General features: G+C 39.6%; 1 protein-coding gene across 1 annotated transcript in view; it reads left to right on the forward strand.

The window, feature by feature from the left end:
- SUSD5 (sushi domain containing 5) overlaps positions 1 to 21,510 on the forward strand; it is a 41,503-nt gene that overhangs the window by 14,370 nt on the left and 5,623 nt on the right. The window contains exons 3-4 of the mRNA XM_009320997.1: positions 7,453 to 7,571; positions 16,331 to 16,519. Coding sequence (XP_009319272.1) covers positions 7,453 to 7,571; positions 16,331 to 16,519 — 308 coding nt within the window. The remainder of the gene's footprint in view (positions 1 to 7,452; positions 7,572 to 16,330; positions 16,520 to 21,510) is intronic.

A 21,510-nucleotide genomic window follows, 5' to 3' on the forward strand; every position in this document is an offset into this window, starting at 1 on the left:
TGTGCTCTGCTGCCTGGTGATAATGCATATGAATGTGCTCCCAGATGTCTGTACGAGGTGGGTCAATTAATTTCCTTCAAGAGAAAAATCCAGACATAGCTGGAAGGACACGGTCCAATTAAAAATGCTAAAATTGGTTATGAAACTGTCTGAGGAGGTCTTGCACTCTGAAATGCCTTCATGTCACAAACTCTAGTCCCATAGCCCACAGCTGGTGTCATGGTCTGCTAGAAGATTACTTTGTCTTCTCATTGTTTCTTATCAATCAGCTCAGAAAATCTCATACAGAGAAAAACCAAAGTAGTTGTGTTTCAGGAATAGGGATTTCTACATGAAGCTCAGTCAACAGACTTGAGTTTAATGTAAGGACATGGCCAGTTTACTCCAAGGAATGGTATCACTGAGCAACGTGGACATGAGCCACTTTGCATCAGCTTCGGGGGGGATGTGAATCTTTTCTTGGCACAACCTGGGAAGACAGCATGGGCAAAGTATGACAGCCACGGTTCTTGTAAAACAGACAGCCCAATAATTGAAGAATTTTCTAGAAAATGTACTTTTTCAGGGAAAGCATCATACAAAAGAAAATATATTTTTTATGTATTTTCTAGGACAAGCACCCAAAAACCATCTGCTAAAATGGAGCATGACAGTCCTCAGAGTAGCCATTTACTTAGCTGGGACTCACACTTTTAAATTGTATTTTCATTGGGAGGTTTTTTTAACAAACTTTGGGGGCTTTAGCAAAACTTTAGCAAACTTTGGTGCAAAAGGTAGGGGTACGCTAGTGAATGTAGTTAATGTCAGAAGGTTAGAACTCATTGTTAAGACCAAGGAAAAATCACAATATTGAACAGGAAGGTAAGCCTGGCTTCAGAGGTGGAGTAGTAGAAATGGGCTGAAATATAACACTATTACATGGAGAGTAATAGGAATTTCTGCCTCAAGCTAGCAGTTCAGCTGGAAAAGGCACAGCAGGAGAAAGAGCTGGGTGTGTTCACAGAACACAGGACAGCAGTGAGCCTGTCATAAAATAAAATAAGTAAGTCACATAAGATTTGTGAAAAAAGGAAATGCAGTCCTAAAAGTCATCCAGCAGCTCTTCCAGGAGAGAGGGGGCAGTACTGAAGGGCTTGAATGAGGCACTGGTGAGACCCTACCTGCAACAGTGCAATGTAATTCTCGGCGTCCAAGCTCAGAAGGGATAAACTCAGACTAGGGTCAGGCTAAGAAAACACCTCTCTTATCAGAAGTGATTAAAGGTGATCAGTTTGTTTAGCCTAGCAAAATGAAGGCAGAAGGGGGATATGCTTACTCTTAGCAAATGAACAAGAGTGACTGATACCAGGATTTTAACTTGCCAGTTAGTTCTAATGGGGTTGATCATCTAATTTTCAAAAGAACTTCACATATTTTCCCTTTTTTTACAATGTCTGTAATGTTTAGTCCTATCTGAAAGCCTTTTGTCTGAGAATTGAGCTTCTTTGTAAACTAATAGCGCTCAGCAAATATTTTTGTATTTTTTTTTAAACCCTTTGGTAACTAATCAATAACATCTGTTATGAAAGCCATGGATTAAATTTGAGCCCATAAAATGAAATTGGGTAAAACCAACTTTCTAGTGACACTTGCTCTGCCTTTGAGCACCCAGCTAGTCCAGGCCAGGAAGCAACACGATTCTCCTCTACATGCACTAAGAATGCTCAAACTATATGTACATAGCGTTATTATAGTAAAATTGCTATATAAAATCTTTCATACTAGGCTACAGTATGAAAATCTGCATGAATGGGACATATTTATTTAATGAACAGAGGCCTTACTATTTCAGTAGTCTTATGTACAATTTTAAGCACAAAAGACTGCATTTTGGTGTATATTTTTAAGAATCTAAAGGATATTGGTTCTGCCTTGGTGAGACCTCCTTTTGACATTTCCAGTGGCAGTATTGCTGTTGGAATGTCTTCATGTCACACTTAGCAGCTGCTTTCTTTGGGTCACATCCAGCCAAAATTAGCCTCTATAGTTCCCAGTCAATGGACTTTCCAAAGCCCACCTGTGCTCCCCTCCATGACTTTTCAGGGAAATTTTCTTCCCTTCAGTAATCGTGAACATGTCATTTATATTTTATTCCTCGTCAGAGCCAGCTTTATAATTTGCAGTTTCCCAAACTACAGAAGGGAAAGACTAAGAATAAAAATCCTCTAGTTTGGCTTCCAGACTACTGATTTCTTTTTCTCTCACCTAGTTACTGAAACACAAGTGGTAAAGCTGACCCATGAAAAAAATTAGCACAGGATGTTAAAGATTTATCTTGACTAAGAAAAGTGATGAAGTTTTTAAATTTCTAATTAGGGGAAGGTTTGTTACAGTTATGTTATGAGCCAGACTTTCACAGTGCCTCAGCTAACACATTGTCAAGGATGTTCTTCTGAGTTTAATATATTCATATGCAAGTTCATACTACTAAATGTCATAAGACCATTCTGACTCAGTTCAGTGAATTTATTGACTAAGACTACAAAACTTACAATCAATTGGCAGATAAAGTAGTGACTACAAAACATCCCTGTCCCACCTACTGGTTTCTGTGGTGATGGATCACGCTACATCATATAAACTCAGCTGTTAACTCCGTATGTTTTAACTTGGGTTTACTGAAAAATTTTCAAGTATTACAAAATCACTATGTAATTATCTTAGAAAGTAGAAGTACCAGTGGATACTACTATAAACAGAATTTATAATTTATATATAAATATTATATGTTTATTATATATTTCTTTATTATACATACATATATACAATATATAAAATTAAGTATCATTACCATGGCTTGAGTATATCATTATGATATATTTAATAATATATATAATATTATGGCATATTATGGCATATTGTGAAATAAATACTACTGATGCCAGCTTTTTCTGCTGTTTCCTTCTTTGACCAGAGGAATTAGGAGAAGTGCAAAATATACCAATTATTCCTTGGTTAGTTAATAGATTAGAAAAAATTTAACCAGCGCAAGAGTAAGTGGAAGGCCTCTAGGAAGTCTGGTTCATACCTTATTGTGCTATATATTACATTTTCTCCTTACGCACAGACATGATAAATGCAATATCTGAGTCATGACCCAGGAAAACAATGATCAGCTTGGCCAACCTCTGATCTTTTTATCGGGGTAGGTACAGGGGAAAGACTCTTAATTGTTCTTAGTTGGATGAACTGTACAGCAGAAGCTAAGCTGAGGTTCAAAACAGTGCAGAGCGTCCGTGGTTTCTTGCTTTCTCACCTGAGATGAGAAGAGGCATCATGAAGCAGGTTGTCCTAGGCTGGGTAGCAGTGGACTGAGAAGATTCTCAGTAGCTTTTGGCTTGGCTTGTCAAGAAACCAAAGGAAACACCGTGCGGCACCCTCCCTGTTTCCATCGGTGAGCAGGGGCTGTTGTCAACACCACTAAACCCCATCCTCTCCCAACTCTATTTTTACCTTACTGATAGCATATCGTACTTATGCTGTCTATAGCAATAGTATGTGTGATTGGTTTTTATGCTTTGATTGTGAGGGAGAGTTTTTCAGAGTTCATGGCAGTGTGAGAGTAATTTTCAGGGATGCATGGATGTTTCAAGCAGATATGTATTAAGTATAGAGGATTATTATGGATGACCTGCAGTCTGAACTCAGTATGTTCCATCTGAGCATGTCTACTTTCATAAGAGATCTCCGCAGAAGGAAAAATAAAATTGCATCTATTAAATACAAGGTACAAAATCATGCATTACACTGCTCTAAGCATCAGATTACTATGTATCCTAAAAGGATGAGTAATGAGCAAGTCTGTGTAAGTTTAAGTTCAATCATTACATGAAAGTAGCAATGAACAGAATTAAAGTTCCCTGCATGACTACATTCTTCTAAATGGCTGGGTAGGTGGATGTATCCCTAAAAAAAGTATAAACTTCATGGCATTCTCTCACCCATGATGCATGCCCTAGTGCAACAGTTCAAAATCGTAAAGAAATGAACTAGGCAACACGTTTCCACAACCTCTCAGCAATGTGCTGGAAAGAGTAGGAAAATGTACGATTTTTTGTTTCTTAGTGTGGCAAGGCTGCTGCTGAAGAAATTTTAAAATATGTTGAATTCTGAATTTATAGCCACTTTTTGGTCCTCAAATGAAAAATTTAATGAAGTTAAAAGCATCAAAACCTACCTTTTAGAACTGAGACAAAAGTGTACTTATGTATTTAATCTATAATTATAGATGAAAACCTAGCATTTTAGGATTTAGGGAAACATATACCCACCCTCAAGAACTCAGAGAAAAGAGATTATTATTGAGTATTTTTAGTCATACCTGGAGTCCCACTGACAGTAAAGAGACTATTTCTATGCCAGAGGCGTTGCAGGTCTGATCGCTAGACCCACTACTGAGAAATGCTGAGCACTCTCGAAGCTCCTTTCAGCAGCGGTAATAACAGCTTACCGAAGATGTTTAAAGCTTGCAGGATTGAGCTCATGGTAGGAAACTACTGACAGAGAAGGAGGAATGGGAGAGATGAAATAGATTTTTCTTTTTTTTTTCTTCTTTTTTTGTATGCTTACAAGACATGACTTCTTTCACCTCAGAAGAATTAAATTAAAATGTTTGCAGTTTTAATCAGATCAATTTTAATATGACAAAAATAAAAATTAAAGTCCTAACTAAAACATTAACCAGGGTCTGGTCTGTTGTATGAAAAAAAGAAATCATAGAATCATAGAATCATTAATGTTGGAAGAGACCTGTAAGATCATCGAGTCCAACTGTCAACCCAACACCACCATGCCCACTAAACCATGTCCCTAAGCGCCTCATCTACACGTCTTTTAAATACCTCCAGGGATGGTGACTCAACCACTTCCCTGGGCAGCCTGTTCCAGTGTTTAACCACTCTTTCAGTAAAGAAATTTTTCCTCACATCCAATCTAAACCTCCCCTGGTGCAACTTGAGGCCGTTTCCTCTCATCCTATCGCCAGTTACTTGGGAGAAGAGACCGACACCCACCTCGCTACAGCCTCCATGGACAGGAAGACCAATTTTTAAACTTAATGTAGGAAAAAAGTTTAGTGAGAAATACATTTAAAAAATCTTAATGTCATTTAAAGCCTTTTTTTATGTATAATGTTAAAACTTTATGCAAGATACACCTTTGTAAGTTTGGTCTCATTGGATAGCTGATAAGAAATGCTCTTAAAATTAACTAATCAATATATTCTATCAACTACAAACTTGCAATTCATTGTACAATACTTGGAAAAAAAGTAAGGAAAACTTGCTCTTCAAGTACACAACCTTACATGTGAGCCAGGTATCCTGTTTTGGAGATGACATGCATATACCAAGGATGTGTCACCCACAGATAACTTTTTAGCCTCCTGAAGAAATGATAAAGAAATTACCGTGCTTTGGGCAGAAGCAAAATATATTGGCTAGAAATTGGAATTAGAAATCAGAAAATTCAAGATAAGATTTTCAAAAGTGGCTTCCAAGTATCAGGAATTTTATTCCTTGATTGAGCATAGAAAGGAAAGTGGCCTAATTTTCAGAGACCAGAATTTTATGATGGCAACAATCTTCAAAACTGTTGTGGTTTTTTTTGTTTTTTTTTAAGAGAGTTTGAAGCCTTAAGTACACAATGACAGGCAAAAGGCACAAATTTTTAAAGATACGTCAGTATCTGTCCACTCAATGTTGCAAGGCATAACTCATCTGGGTACCTAAGTGAGTGAGTAGTTATTGGAAAGATTAAGGTTGGTAAGTCATTTTTTGAAGGGGGACATAACGGTTTCATTCACTTAGGCCTTGTAAGACCTAGTGGAACAATATGTGAATACATACAAAAATTTTCTAATTGGTGGCCTGATTCTCCCAGTCATCCAAACTCACTTTGGAAGATCAAGTCACTTTTGTCTAGGTGCCTGATTACTGACTTAGAGGACTTGGAATTTAAATGCATTAAATTTTAAGAGAACTTGATTTTAAACTTGTATGGACAATATTGTCCGTCAAGTGACCCCCCAAAAAAATCAAGGGGTGTTTTCCTTACAAAAGAAACATATTTGATCTGAAATTGTAAAGGGGCCTTCAGTAGGGGATGACATGACATCGTTTTCTAGAGCAGAAGTGTAGTAGGAACAATTCCGGTACATACGCGTGACCACCACCATACGGCTTGTTTCATGTTGCTTTTGTTTGTTTACATTAAAAGAACATTAAAGTTGCATATTTAACTACTCAAAAGCTAACACATGCCAGAATTAAGATGGTCTGTACGATCGTAATTCACTCCACTTGTGTAAATCAATTGTTATATAGCATTTAAGTGCATGATCAAATACTGGGTTTCCAGCGGATCTTTTCCACGCTCAGTGAATGGGCAGTTAGTCCACATTTATTTTATTCTCCAAATTGAGTGTGGGACTGACGGCAAAATTAGTTCAACCATTGCACAATACAAAATGATAAATTTTCTTCCACTGGAGAGATTCCTCTGCGGAAAGCATTTTTGTCTTGCTTTCACTAGAATAGCTGACCATGCAACACTTCTGCAAACCTGCTGTCCACAAAAAATAAAACCCACACCATTAATATCCAGCTGCAAAAATTTGAGCTGAATTTGCTTTCCCAGCCTTTGTAACCTTCAGTGTAACAGTAAAACCAGTGTCTTCTATAACAAACTGTCTTTTATTTGTTAGTTTTAAGCAGCCAGTACAGCTGAGAGAAGAGATAATTAGTAATCTCTTCCTTTATGTTCAGCATCTACAGAGTTGGAAAACCAAATACAGATTTATTACCTTTGTTCAAGCCTATGAAGGGCAACACGATGGATTAGGTACTGCTGAGTACCAAGCCAGAAGAAATGAGTTTACACAAAGGTGTGGAATTACTGTAAAAAAAAAGATAGCTGCTTTTTCTTCCAAGAACTCAAGACGAATTTTCTGAGCTTGCCTGTGTTAGCTTTTAAGCAGTTAAATATGCAACCTTAATGTTCTTTTAATGTAAAATGCTAATGATTTATTAGCATTATCTTGAGTTTTCTATTCATTTTTATCCAGGTACCATTGGTGGGAATACGTACTGCTGGAATGTGAGAGCAGAATGTGGCTTTAAATATGCTGGGACTTGGTCTGATGTTTAGAAGTATTATAGAATATAATAAGAGAAACATTCTTTATTGCTTCCTATGCGTTGAACTGATCCACAACAAACATTTTTTTTTAATTACTTCTAATTCTCCCTTGGCTTTTTTCATAGATCTTCCCACACTAATGCCTGATGTGCCAATTCTTAAACAGTTAAGCTGAGGCTAAAGCCTGACTACTGCGATAAAAGATCTCCAAATTTCACCTGCATGTACAACTCCAGAAGATTTCTGATTATTTTTTCTTCTTCTTCTTTATTTTAGGACAATTATATGCAGAAAGACGGGCAGCAAACAGCAGAGCGTGAAAGCCATTGATGTTAAAATTGAAACCGATCCCTTTGTGAATGACCAATATGATGCTTTTTGTGTAAAGGACGAAGGTCAGCACTGATATACTATTGAAATAATGCACAGTCATTGCTGTCTTGCAACATTAAAAGTTTTGCCTTCAATTTTTCTACTGCTGAGAGGCAAAGAGGGAATGTTAAGGAATAAATCTTTATAGTAATCACCCGCTAGGTGAGCCAACTGCTACATTGGTTGCAGGAAATAAATTGCATGATCTTTTGTCTTTGCTGCAGTTTAGCAAGTTCAAACAGCACTACTGATCTGGAAGAACCCATTTTGGTGTTTACAGAACATACTTTATGGAAAAGAATATATCTGGCACCAATATAATTGAGATGCCTGAAGCATCTCCCATAGTCAGCACTGTAACTGAATGTACCTCAGAAAGCTGGCTTCCAACCGCAAACCACTGTGCTGTTGCATATCTATCAGCATACAACATTTGTGTGCAAATAACTTCATTGCCTCCATTTTAATTTTTTGTTGTTGTTGTTGTTGTTTGTTTTTGTTAACAAGTGTAGACCAGCCTGCTAGGGACTCAGGTATATCATGGATGATTCTGAAAACCAGATTATTTCCAATTTAAGTTGATGCTTAAACTTTTTGTTATTCAAGTGCCAGAACCCACAAGCAAAGATGGAGTCTGAAGGCAAAAAATAAATTGTTACTGGTAGGCAGGATTGTGTAAAGAAATTTGGGAACCCCTGAAAAAGATTGTTGGTGTCCGCAGTGAAGTTTTGCATCTCATTTCCAAGAAAAGCAGGGGCAAGCAGATGGCATTTACTGAGAAACAGTAAGTTCACAACACAGGGGGGCATCTTGATGAAGAGTCAGTAGCAGCAGTAGGCATAGAAATACGGTTGAAGTGAAATGTGGCAGAGGTGATGCATATTTGATGTGCATCCAGTCATTCAAAAATCGCAGAGTTTGGCTGACCATCCTTTCAAATAACCCTCGTGATATCAACTCCAGGCTCCGTGCTGCTGTGAGTGATGCCAGCTCCGTCACCCAGTTGCTAATGTTGTCACACAAGCACCTTTGTGCTTTCTTCCATGCTGCTCCTCACATATAGGAGCAGCTCCCTGTAAACATCCGCAAAACTCTCTCATTGTCTTCCTTCAAATCTCTCTTTTGTCACCACCACCCCCCTCGAGAAAAACCTTGCAGTGGGTGGGACAGCTGTGGGATGCTGAAATCATTGCTCTGGCCACTATTGTTCCATTGTGCCCTTGTGCTCCCCTGTCTGTCTCCACCTGCTGCATCTGAGCTTACACGTAGACGCTGGATCTCGGGGAAGGAACTGTGCCTTTTGCATTTGGTTACTGCTCACGGTAAAGGGACGCTAAAGGTGAAGATAAGAACGTAGTCTGACAATGCTTGTTGGAGAGGAGTACTACATAGGACTCGGAAACTGCATAGTTAAAACTCAGGGGAAAATTTGCATCATTTGCGAAGAAGAGGCAATTTATGAACAACTTGTTTTGTACGAGGCAGGGAGTTTCCTGATGACAGAATGGAATGATCGTGCCAATATGCTCACCAAATAGTTCTTACACACAGAAACATTTCTGGATGACAGTAGGGTCCCCTCTTCTTTGAATATATACAAAATTTTGGATGCAGAGTCGATGTTTGAATAGAAAGGCTTGAGCGAAGTTGTGTGGCAGAGCTTAGTCTGTAGTTGGTATGAAAAGAGCAAAGTCCAGAAAGGAAATAGCCTTAACACACGAGTATAACACACAGTAACATACAAGCCAGCACAAAGCAGTTGACTGATGAAAGAACATCCTACACCTCAGGGATGCCACCTTCAGTTTTGGGACGTAAATATCCAGTAAGAAGCAACAACAGCAAACCCCGCACCACAGCCTCAGACAAGGCATGTCTGTTCTGCTGCTTTGTACCTGTGGCTAATAACCACACCTCTAAGTTATGATTAATGAATTGTTTCTTACTTGAAACCTCCCAAGTATTTTTTTCTTTCAGAAAAGTAGACATTGGTTTTAATTGATACAATTTCAATTATAATACAGTAATACATTAGTATTAAGACCTGTGTATTGAAATCAAGTACAAAAAGCAAGTTGTTTTGCCCTGCAGAAAGTGATAAATCCCAGGTTTCTTACATTGAGACCTACGTCTGCATACGCAATAACCGCAAGCCCTTTCATTTCTTCCATATCCATCCAACCAATAATCTGCAGTCCCACATGAAATTCATCTGGTTCTTTCTCGAGTATTTCTTAACCTCACCCTCTACCCATCATCTCCCTGCCTTCAGGGCACTCTCAGCTCCTTGCTGGGCCCCGGCATGGCTGGCTTGGCAGGAGGCAGCATGTGCTGTGGCTGCCTTAGAGGTATGAATATGCTGGTTTGTCCTCCCGTATGCAATGCCGATCGGCTGGCCAGCAGCGCTTGTGGGAACGGGTAAAAGCTGAGTCTTACCTGTGCACATCCCAATGGAAAAGATGCCTGGCTTTGGATCTTTCCTCTTTTAAACTCCTCTTACCAAAATGAGCAGATGCCCAGCAGCTCTCCCTCTTTGTCAGACTTGGCTGAAGTCAGCCAAAGGCTCAGACAGACTGACAGGTTGAGGATGGACAGAGGGAACGGTCACATCAGCCTTCTCTTCTTTAGAAACTAAGTTGATGATAGTAACTCTTCACAACTCTATTTTCAGTTCTTAGGGTTGTGCAAAGGGCATCTCGAACCACCATAAAACTTCTGGTACAAACCATCACAAAATTCCCTTCTTAGACCTTGATTTACAATTAATCTTTACTCAGTTAACATTTAGCATGCAACTGAGTTTAGTTTAATTGCTTAAGCATACACCTCAGCATGCCTCAACAGCCAGGGCAGTGGTCAGATGCTAGCAAGAGCTCTGGGTGTGCTTACAGGATCAGGCTTTTACACATAAAAATCCTGAAGAGAGAGATACCTTTTTTTTGTGCTTCTGAAATGGATTTTTTTCTATACACACAGAAGAATCACAGCAGCCTTTGATACTAAGAGTTATGTTTTACAGGGAATTGGTACTAAGAGTTATGTTCGACAGGGAAAGACGTAGCTGTAATGTTTTATGAATGCTGTGAGTATTGCTGCAGTTTTCACAGCACAGAGAAATGTGTCTTCTCAGTTTCTCAGAAACAAACATTTTATGCAGCCATTAGAGTCAGGAAGACAACTCTGTACCAGCTCAGGATCTGCTGAGATCAGAAAGTTTCTCTCTTAGCCCCAAGTGCCAAAAATTACCTAAAAATATATTAGATTCTACCTATTCTGAAAATGGAGTATCACACATAAGTCACATCTGGCCTCTTTATTCTCTAGCAAAGCTCATAAGAAAATGCCTTGAAGAATAAAAGAGATAAAGCAAGAACAACAGAAAGCTGGAATTTTTCCTACCAGTCTTATTTTTTTGTAGGACCGCATACCATTCAATTTCATACATATATAATCCTCTCAGTTCCCTTTCTTGTATTTTTTTTTTAAATGCCACAAAGGAAAGATCTCTTTGTTAATAGCTCCCAGGTTTTACTGGTTCTTTCTTCGGTGACCCACTGATATTTACAGGCAACAAGTAAGATCTCTATTCCATAAGGCTTTGATTTGCTGCCACCATAGAAAAACTAAACAGGCAGCAACTTGTAGTGGCGTACAGCATAAATGCAAATAAAACTTTGTTAAACATGACTGCTGGCTTCAGATGCCCATCAAAGCTTGGTGGCTTATGTACATATTTCAGTTTGCCTTCTTCAGCAGTAAGAAAAAAATAAATTAGTGTATTCTTTACAGCAAATATATTAAATGTACTTTAAAAGAGCAATCAAACTATGATTTGTTTTATGTAACATTTGAACCATTTCTTTGTATTTGTCATGCTTTGCTATGGATATGAAGTTTTTCATTTTTACATTGCTACAGCTTTCTATTCCAGAGCTTTGCATATAGCTGACAGTGAATTTCCAGCTACCTGGTGATGTCATTTAAACTAATAAATGAAGTTATTCTTATAAGCCCTACCTGATGAAAGAGGTATTGGCATCCTAACATCAGTAGCTTACAAGCAGCAGTTATATTGGCTATGATTGTGTTTTGGTTCTTTGTGCTCTATTTGTACTTAGTATTTTTATCCAAAAAGAAAAAATCCATACACTTGAGTGTCTCTGCAATCAAGAAGGAAAACAAACATCCACACTCATCTTTCACAGGGCTGAGTGTTAAGAGTTGCATTTTCCAACTTCTTAATGATGAGATGACATCCTATAAATTCCAGTGGTCTCTCTTGGAAAAACTCCACTGAATTGGGCGGTTTTAACAGAGGATGTTTTATTTCAGAGAGGATGTTTCATGTCAGCTTTCAGAGCATGGTACACAGTTAAAGTAGCAATTGTAGATAATCAGATTTCAGTAGATTTCCAGTCCTGCCAGGTGGCATGGAAGCTGAAGTCTGCATCTTTTTCATGTTGATTTTTTTTGCACTGATCTTAGGCTATCCTTTCTGCAGACAGTATTCTATCAAGACATCTCAAAAAAATCTTTACAAACTGATGAGATGCTTGTAGTTTAAATCAAGAAGATGCTTCTCGAGGAATCTGGACTGGGGAGGAGGAGTGCTGTGTTCTTAAAGTGACTTGTGTCGACTCTTTGCTGGAAATCACCTGTCACAAACTCCTTTCCACACATGGTTTGGAGTTAAAGTCACTCTTCAGAGGGGCCATAATTCCTAAAAGCCAGTCACAACTGAATGTGCTAACTCAATTAACAAGAAGCTTCTTCAGTCCCTTGTAAAAAATAGTTACTGAGTCTCTAAGAGGTCTGTAACCAGAGCCCTCACTAGTCCTAACGTATCTATGCTCAACATTTATATCTTTGCTGTGCCACTTATTCCCATTCAGTCATCAGATGTTGACTCTGTCCTGATTTCTACCCATGTATATTGAGTTCTTTATCGACTGTGGTGGTGACTTTCACTCCAGGAGACAGTCTGTGCCAAATTACTGCCGACATGAGGATCTTCTGTGTACTTCCACATTGCCATATATCTGTGCTGTGCTCTCGTTGCATAACCTAATCCATCCTTGCTTACTGCAGGTCAGCTACCAATGTATGGAGCCCTGTTAGATGTTTGACCTCACTGTCAATATGTGGCTCAGCTTTGCAATATCTCATCTTCATAAAATGGCATCCCGAAGGTCACCTGCTGAGTCTGCCACTTGCAGCTGATGTTAGGACACCAGAGCTCTCTGTGGCAAACTCAGGAAGGGTCACGATGTCCAGAACCAGATTCCAAGTTTCCAGGTTTGAGGATGTGATCTCACACACAAGCAGGCAGAGCATGGGATCCACTGGATGGGGCCCGAGTGCTGAGGCAAAACAGTCAAGCACGTCAGGTTCTCCTACTGGGAAGTGTGCATTGGGCTCATCTTTTAGCAAGCACCGAGAAAACATGCTCGTTTACAGGAGGATAGATGAGAGGAAAAGCAGTGCTCCAGATGGAGAGTTCAGCACCTGCTCAGCACTGGAGGAGCCTGGTCCTCATCTACCAGCGTCACCACTCCAGGCAACCTCTGTAGTCGCCTTAACAAAGAGCACTGCTGTTCCTCCAAATGACAAGCTGCTGCCAACACATCCTCTGTCACGCTTCGTGGCCCAGATCTGCCTCCTCTCTTCCAGCAAGAAAATGGCCTGAGTGCCAGCACTGAGCACAGGCTGTTGTTCCAAACCAGCCCATGCTTTGCCACCTCCTGGTACAAAGGACGTAGACAAAAACCTGAAGGATGTCCCCAGAAGTGGCTCAGTTTGATGAGCTGCTGTGCCACTTCTGTACATGTACCAGAAAGAACAGGTTTGGCAAAAGGCTGAGCAGGAATTGCCATAGCAACTGAGACTGCAGCAGAACGACGAGCCGTAACATGCTGCGACCCTGAAAATTCCTGTACATCTTGCATGGGAGAGGACATCAACAAAATGGACGTAGGAGCTCGAGTACGTCTTTGCAGGGTATCAGCTTTCACTTTGTCTTGTCCATGCTGCCACTCAATATGCTCTGCAGCAAAGACACAACCTTAGAAGTCTCATATGAGAGATTCAGAAGTTCAATGTACCGTGTTCATCCATGAACATCTTTTAAATCTCTCCTTTTCTTTCTATTCACACATCAGCCAGATGTCTCTTTCAGGACCTCATGAGTCTCTGTTGCCACATGTTGCCAAATTTTACAGTAAAGCTCCCTTCAGCTTCCTTCTTTCCTGGAAGGTTATAATGTGCTTTTTGAATGTGTTTGCCATAAGGTAAATGTATTTAACTAATGTAAGTGTTACTTTTCTGCTTCCTCTGGCCACAGGATTAAGAAGCAAGGCTTTGTAGATAAGAATACCCTCTGACATATAATTGTCCCATACAGCCTTGGGATCAATGCTTCCCTCAGAGCAGATACACAGCTCCCATTTGTACCGACGGAAGTAGCTACATAAATAAAGTACATGAAATACACGGGTCTGTAGCCTTCCTATGAGGCAATAAAATTTTTTTTTATTCCTTTCATCCACATCAATCTCTATTCATCCGACCAGTTCACAGGAAAGGCATTAGCTGCTAACTGCTCCTCACTTCCTCGGATGCCAAGCCTCCTTAAGACCGTACATAAACTGCGCTTTGTGTAGCCTCAAGAGCTTGTTTTTTCTGTCAGTATGTGTGTGCATAGCTCCCACTAACTTCTGAAGGTGTTAGACAGTATATATGTATGTGTACAGGACAGAGAATAGACTTCAAAGCTTTGACTTCAGTAGCGTGTCCCTTAAATTAGGGGCAGATGTTTTTCAGCATACTCTATTGAGAAGTGGTTAGCCAGGTCTATCAGACAATTTCTAAAATCCTGGTCCAAAAGAGCTTTCACAGAGCGTGGATATTTATCGTAGGATGTTCATTTCACTACGAGGTAAACAACCGGCAACTTAAATACATTGTATTTCTAAATAAACATGTGTTTACCTATGCCTGGGTCGGAAGTGGGTGGATGATGGGAAAAGCTGCAGTCGGGACTCACAAGGATCTTGCGGCATGTCCCTGGGGCAAAAGCAGGAAAGCCCGAGCTTTTGCAGAAAGTAGATTGAAAAAAGCTTTTCTGTCAAAACTATTGCCCATTGAAAACCCTGGACGTGAATTGGTGTCAATGGAAATGGTGTTTGTAAGATCTTGTGCTGATGCCGTCCTAAAAGTAGACTCTAGCAAAGTAGCAAAGGTGGTCTCTGAAGATGTTTCTCCTTCTGCATGTTTAGAAGCATAGTCTTGGAGGTAATTTTTTCAGCTTCCAAACAAAAGTCTTTCCAAGGAATATAATCTTTGCTTAGCCAACTAAGTAATTAGGTTTTTGTACCAAGGCAAAACAGGAGAGATCAATACTAGAACACAGAACTGGCCCTAAGATTCCCTTATCCCATATAATTACCAGAACTCCTGAGCCATTATCTATTAGCCTTTTCATTTTCGGTTGCTCTGTATCAAGACAAAAGCAGGTTTTGAATCTTCAGCTATTTTAGCAAATGGAACAGTTGTTTTTTCTTCCACAGTCAATAAGGGCTCTAGAACCACTGGAAAAAATCCCAGATTTGAAAAAGAATATAAAAGTGTTTATTTGTACCAACACTGCACATTTTGTCCACTGGGTTTCTTGGTAAGATCATGTTCTTGCATTATAGGTTTTTTGTTTTGTTTTGTTTTGTTTTTTGTTTTTCTGTAACCAAGAGATGTCTATTCCAAAAGGGACTGTAAAAAATCTGGAGAAAATGGGGACATGGCAAACGCCTCTTCAAGAGCACTTCTGAGAGAGGATGACCTTTGAGAGAAGAGAAAACACAATGCCTAGAAGTTCTCTAGAAGATCTCAACCCACCTTGTTAACAATAGCCAAGCGTTCAAATTCAGTTTACGCTGATGTTGGCACTTGCCTCCCTCCTCTCTGCACTTCTGTCATGCAACCAAAACCTCAATGAAATTGGTTTTGTTATTGTTTACAGTAATTTTTGCTTCCTGGTTCTTAGTGCTGTCAGCAGAAATATTATCAAACAACATCCTGTTATTTTATATTCCAATAAATTTCACTCTTTAGATTCTTACAGAGAGCAAAGCTATGTTACCGCTGGTTTTTGTTAAGTTGAAGAGCATGAGTCACCATTTATTTTAGGATGTCTCTAACCTAAAATAGGGGAAATTTGAGTATCTGGGAAGAAACTTTTGATTTTGAGAAAGACTAGAAACTTAGAGATAGTCTGAAAAATTACTAGTGTCCATCTGGGCCTTTCCTTTCCATGACCGTGGACTGGGTCATTGCTCAGCCTCTGACCGCTTGCTACAGTGTAGTAGACAATAAAGCGCCAAACAATTTCACAAGCTTTTCTGCAATTAAGAAAAATGACTGTGTCCAAGCTTTTGCTTTCCGATCCCAACCTACCCAAGCCTTTGTTAGCCTTTGTAGAAGCAGGCAGAGAAGACAGCTGTAGCTTGACATCCTGGGCTGACTTGTTGGAAACATAGGTCCTCTAGATGCATCACTGTTGCACATTGTAACATCACAGTTATCACGTCACAGTTATAGCCCAATACATGCCTTCCCAATTACAGCTGAAAACAGTTATGAAGGACGATAAGGGCATGAATCAGACGAGATGTATGAGTTCTGTGGACGTGTGTAAGTTTGTCCTCAGAGTAACTCTTTTAGCACCACTGTTAGCACTGCATTTAAAGCCTATTGCAAGGTCTCTACAATCTCATTTCTTTTTTCTTTTCAGACAAGCCCTGCGGGGACCCGCCGTCCTTCCCCCACACCATCCTGCACGGCCACACTGGCTTTGAAATGGGGGACGAGCTGCTGTACGTTTGCGCCCAGGGGTACGTCATGGGCAACAAGGAGACGGCGTTCACGCTGCTCTGCGACAGCTGCGGGGAGTGGTACGGGCAGGTTCAGGCCTGTGTCAAAGGTAAGCTCACCCAGCACACGGAGCATCCCTCCGGGAGGTCGCAGCCTCCCATCGGCCCAACCGAGACGGTTTCAGGCTTACAGGGGTGTCTCCTGGGCATGTGCAGTCCTGGCGAAGGTCTTGGTGACTAGAGCATCGAAGTCTTAGCTGGCCCAAGAGGGCTTTTACAATCCTATTGGTAGACATCTCCAGTAAACCACAGGAGAGGATAATTTATTCATACTTATATGAGCATAAAATTTCTTTCTGGGTAGCAGGAACCATTCAAAATAAAAAAATGGGAATTTTTTATGCCATATTTATTTTTTCTCTATCCGCTAACCCCATTTCAGGCATTCACTGAGTCTTATCCCGGGATTATCATCCAGCTCCTGCCTTCCAGTCCACCATCCTCCTTCTTTTTTCCACAATACCCTTTTTCTTTTGTACTGAACATAATTTTTAATTACTGGAAAATAACCTTTGGGAAGATCCTTCACCTGTGTATTTAATATCAGAATCAGCCCCTTTCTGGAAATCGGCTGTTTATAATCTTGTATGCGCTCATGCTGTTACTGGATGAGGTTTGTAATTTTTCAATGATGTACTTAATTTGTTTACTCAAGGAAAGGGATTACTACGGATGTTACAAGAAGTATCAGAGGTATTTTTTTCAGACTTCAAAAGCCATGCCCAGGCAGCGTTAGTGAACCAAAGACATTGTTTACCAGATAGAGTGCACAATGCAGGTTTTGTATGTCTTCTGCTGTGTTTATTTTCACATGAAGCCACAGAGTTGCTACAGAGCAGGCTACTGAAATGAAAACTCGGTGTTTGTTCTTGCCTTTGGGAACTTAATGCAAGTACAGAGAAAAGCCAGTGTCTTTTTCTAGGCATGCACTAAGCATGTCCTGCATGCAAATAACATCTTTCCTTACGATAGACGTGCTGAGGCTGTCTGTGGCTTTATCACCCGGTCACCAGCCTTACATCTTCATATGATGCTACACGCTGAGGCCCCTGGGATAGCATCCTCCTTACAGAAAAGACAAGATGCCATGGTGGTGCTGTGGCCCCAGTGAGACAGGGATCAATACCTCTCAAAGGCACAGCAGACCCATACGCAACTCCCCCCCGCTTCTTTATATTTTCCAGGTTGAATTGAGTTGACCATCCTTTAGGTGTTCTTGGATTTTTATTTGGGATGCAAAACAGGTAATACAATAGCTGTCCATCTTTTAAGCCTCAGACTTTGTCCACTGGCTTATAAGAAGCTAGTTTGGCTGAACTGAGCTTTTACTAGCCCTTTCCTAGTAGCTGCTTTAGCACTTTTGAACTTCTGGCCTTACATACATGATAAATGCCGCTTCCTTTTGGTAGGTTAGGAAAATTAAAGACCTGTGCAAGTTAAGAGAGCTGCCCATGCCACGGAAGTCGTCTGTGACAGAGTGGCAGAAATACAATTTGGGTTAAAGCTAAGCAGTGAGATGGAAAAGTTAAAAAAAAGTGTATTATTTTTTAACTTGCCCCAGTAAAAAGGCATACAAATTTTATCTCGTACCATGCTTTCAGGATTTTTGTCTACAAACACAACAGTAGCTACCCAGATATTTACTCCATTAAAGAGAATGAAAGTGGATTTTCTTACCAAATAACTTGACTCAAGGAACCAGGCTTTTATTAAAACAACAAAAACAAAATGTAAAAGCTCTGAGAAATTATAATAATGACATTTCCTTAATTTAAACCTTCAATAAAATCCACCTTTATGTGTTAGTTAGATTCTGCAACAAACTTTTAACTTTCCCCTTGTTTAAACATAAGCTAAATAGTACCCTGAGTTCAGATGTGGATGCAATCAGAATTCTGCTTTTTCATTCTCTTTCTCATGTTACCCTGCCCAATGCATAAAGCTCACAATTTTTCCAATGTTTAAGAACAGTCATCAGAGTATCTTACTATTGTTTTCAGAGCGATATCGCACCTTTAAGATGATATTTCTGGCAAAACAGATAAATTTTAAGCAAAGGAATGGGCAACTGTTGGGTAGCTGAGCTGTCTATATGGGCTGGAGTTAACATATCCATTTCAGAACCTATATATTCCTTAATGCCCAGGGGCTTGCAAGGAGTTATTTTTACTTGTTAATATATACCACCAGGCAGTGGATAATCAGGAGAAAAGGTCAAACTTATCCTTAGTAGAAACTGGTCATGTCTGTGCACCAGGGAACCAGATATTCAAAACCATCCAAATGTACAGAGATTAAAAAAAAAAAAAAAAAAAAAAATTGACATCTTTCTGAACTATTCCAGCTTCCAGAACTGTAATTACAAACAGCAGTTCAGATGATTAAGTGAAATACTGCAGGGGGTGGAAGGGGAGCATGGAGGGAGAGAAGGAAAAGAGTATCTACATCTGATAACACCGTGGGTCTGAATCGCCTATAATCCGCACCAATATTTCTTTTTCCTTCACTGAGGTTAGTGAAGATGCTAACTTTATCACATGTAGAAATAAAAGTGTATTACACCAAAGTAAGGAGGAGAAAGAATCAGGCCATTTAAGTTGTGTTTCACTGTTTTCCCTGGATAAATAGTATATTTCCCCTGTTTTTCCTGAGCCTTTCACACAGCCGCAGGGGAGAGAAAAATATTTTTAAAAGAAATAGAGAAGTGTGGCTGTAAAATCACAAACATCAACACTGGAACTTGAGAGCAGATGTAATATTGTGGATTATGATTTTTAAAATTATTTAAATGTAGACTTCATGCTGAGGGACTTCCTTTGATTAATGTTTTTCAAACACTTTAAGGACCTGGGATAGAAAATAGTGTACGTGTTCAATTAATAATTATATATTCAATCTTCCTTATCACAATTCTTAAGAAAGGAGGCTTTACAGGAAGACTGAAATGTGTGATGCTAGGATTCATTATTTTTTAAAAAGTAAGAATTCAGTGAAAAAGAACAAAAAAATAGAATTTAATTAAAAGAAACCTGATTTACAGTTGACAGCTATTTTGGGGTCATAGTAGAGAGGAGAATAATTATTAATTAAGTACTCCAGAAGACAGGACACACACTGCTTTTTAAGCGCTTTGAGGCAAGAGAGTAACTTCCCTATTGTGAATGCTAATGACAGGACTTAAAGGAGAATTTATATCCCTCTTGGCAGAGTGGGCCATTTCTGTCCTAACTGGCTCACAACAGAGGAAAGACGATCGTAAAGCCACTCCAGTGAACATTTAAGTGCTATATTTAGAGGCTGGTAAGACGATACAGTTCCCTTGTTCTGCATCTGCGCTGGGTGAGCAACTGGAAATGTGAAGTGGTCCCGATGCTCTTAGGCCAACGCAACAGGACCATGGGGAGAAAACTCTGGTCAGAGGATTAAAAGACATGGGACCTGTTCCTACATCTTGCACTATCTCTGAGACCATATTCTCTGCTGCTTTCTCCGCCTCATCCCTGAAACAGCGACAATGTTTACCCAGTTTCATAAAGCTTTCTGAGATTTGTGGATGTTACAGCTGCATATTACTCTCCTACTTGGTAACGGCCACATCGTAATGCCCAGCTTTCCAAGCAGAATATCGGACTAAACAGCAATAATTGGGTTTTTCTCATGTTTATGTAAAAGCATTGAGCCTGATTTACATTCCCAGTTGCCCACCCAGAGCAGATTCAGGGTCAAGGAACTATCATTGTAGCAGCATCTAAATATAGCACTTAGATGTTCGCTGAAGTAGCTTTATGATCATCTTTCCTTTCTGTTTTGATCCAGTTAGAATAGATACAGTCCATTCTAGCACCCAGGACGTAAGTGTACAACTGTACAGTTAGCAAATCCGTAAATAAAATGAAAAAATATATTATGCATCAATACATGCATAATCCAAAACATGCTGGCAAAACTTGGCTATGGGCATAACTGAACAAAATCATTTGGGGGTTATAGCAAGTAGATTCTGGACACAGTAAAGTATGTTGTAAATTAGGAAAACAGTATATTGCAAATGGCTTTAATGTACATTGTGCATGCCAGGTAATGGACTCTAATTTTTAATCAATCAAGATGCTTTTTAAGAAAAAAAGTGGCTCTGTATAGTTAGTGTTTTCCTGCAATTTCTCATCATGAAAAGACGCTGTGTTCTAGCTGAAAACACAGGCATATTCAACCCAACAAAGCAACCTTAAGCAGAGAACAGGGAAATACATGTTTTTGCAGTTTATTGTTTTTTCTATTTCTGTGGAGAGAACATATTTGTTTCACAAAATATTTCCTGAAGATTGCCATTGTAGTAAGGTCTGAAAGCAGATGCTACGTGCCACGCTGTGGCTGTCCTGCAGGCACAGAGACTAAAGCGACTGTTGCTAAATGAAATTCTTTTTTTTTTCCAAAATGAACCATAGGTTCAATATCAGGAGCATTAATACTAACGTTTCAGTGGGGGCATCAGGGCTGCATTGCATTAGGCTGCGTCCTTGAGAGTTTGCTTCCTCAAAGAGAAGGCAGATTAGATGGCCGGGAAGTCATGTCACATCTCTGCCCTAAAACTGGCTAGGAAGAATGTCATATATTCATCCTTTTCCCTTCTCTGCTTTGGCTTTTTTCAACTATAAACTTATGGTAGGAGAGGTCACATCTTCTGCACAACTAAGGAACCTCTCCGGTGTCAACACTTGGATACTTGTCTAGTGCATTCAGAGCTGGTCTAACTTTTCCACACTGAGGACCGTACTTCTGATTTCAGTGTAAGGAGGATTTGGCTGACTTTGACCACCTCTGAAAAGCTTCTTCTACAGCTCCCAGTCTTTTTGCCTGATTGAACTATTCTCATTACCTCAAACATTGTTTTCTGAATTTTCAACAATAGTATTGATTCATATTCATGTGGTCTGTAAGCATGACTAGCCAGCATCATTTAATTATTTTTCTTTTTTTTTTTTTTTTTTGAAGGGGGGAAAAAAAAAAAAATCTCGCTGGCTTTTGATCTTTTTTGGGAATG

The sequence above is a fragment of the Pygoscelis adeliae genome, unplaced genomic scaffold, assembly GCF_000699105.1.
Source record: "Pygoscelis adeliae isolate BGI_AS28 unplaced genomic scaffold, ASM69910v1 Scaffold280, whole genome shotgun sequence".
Taxonomy (NCBI): domain Eukaryota; kingdom Metazoa; phylum Chordata; class Aves; order Sphenisciformes; family Spheniscidae; genus Pygoscelis; species Pygoscelis adeliae.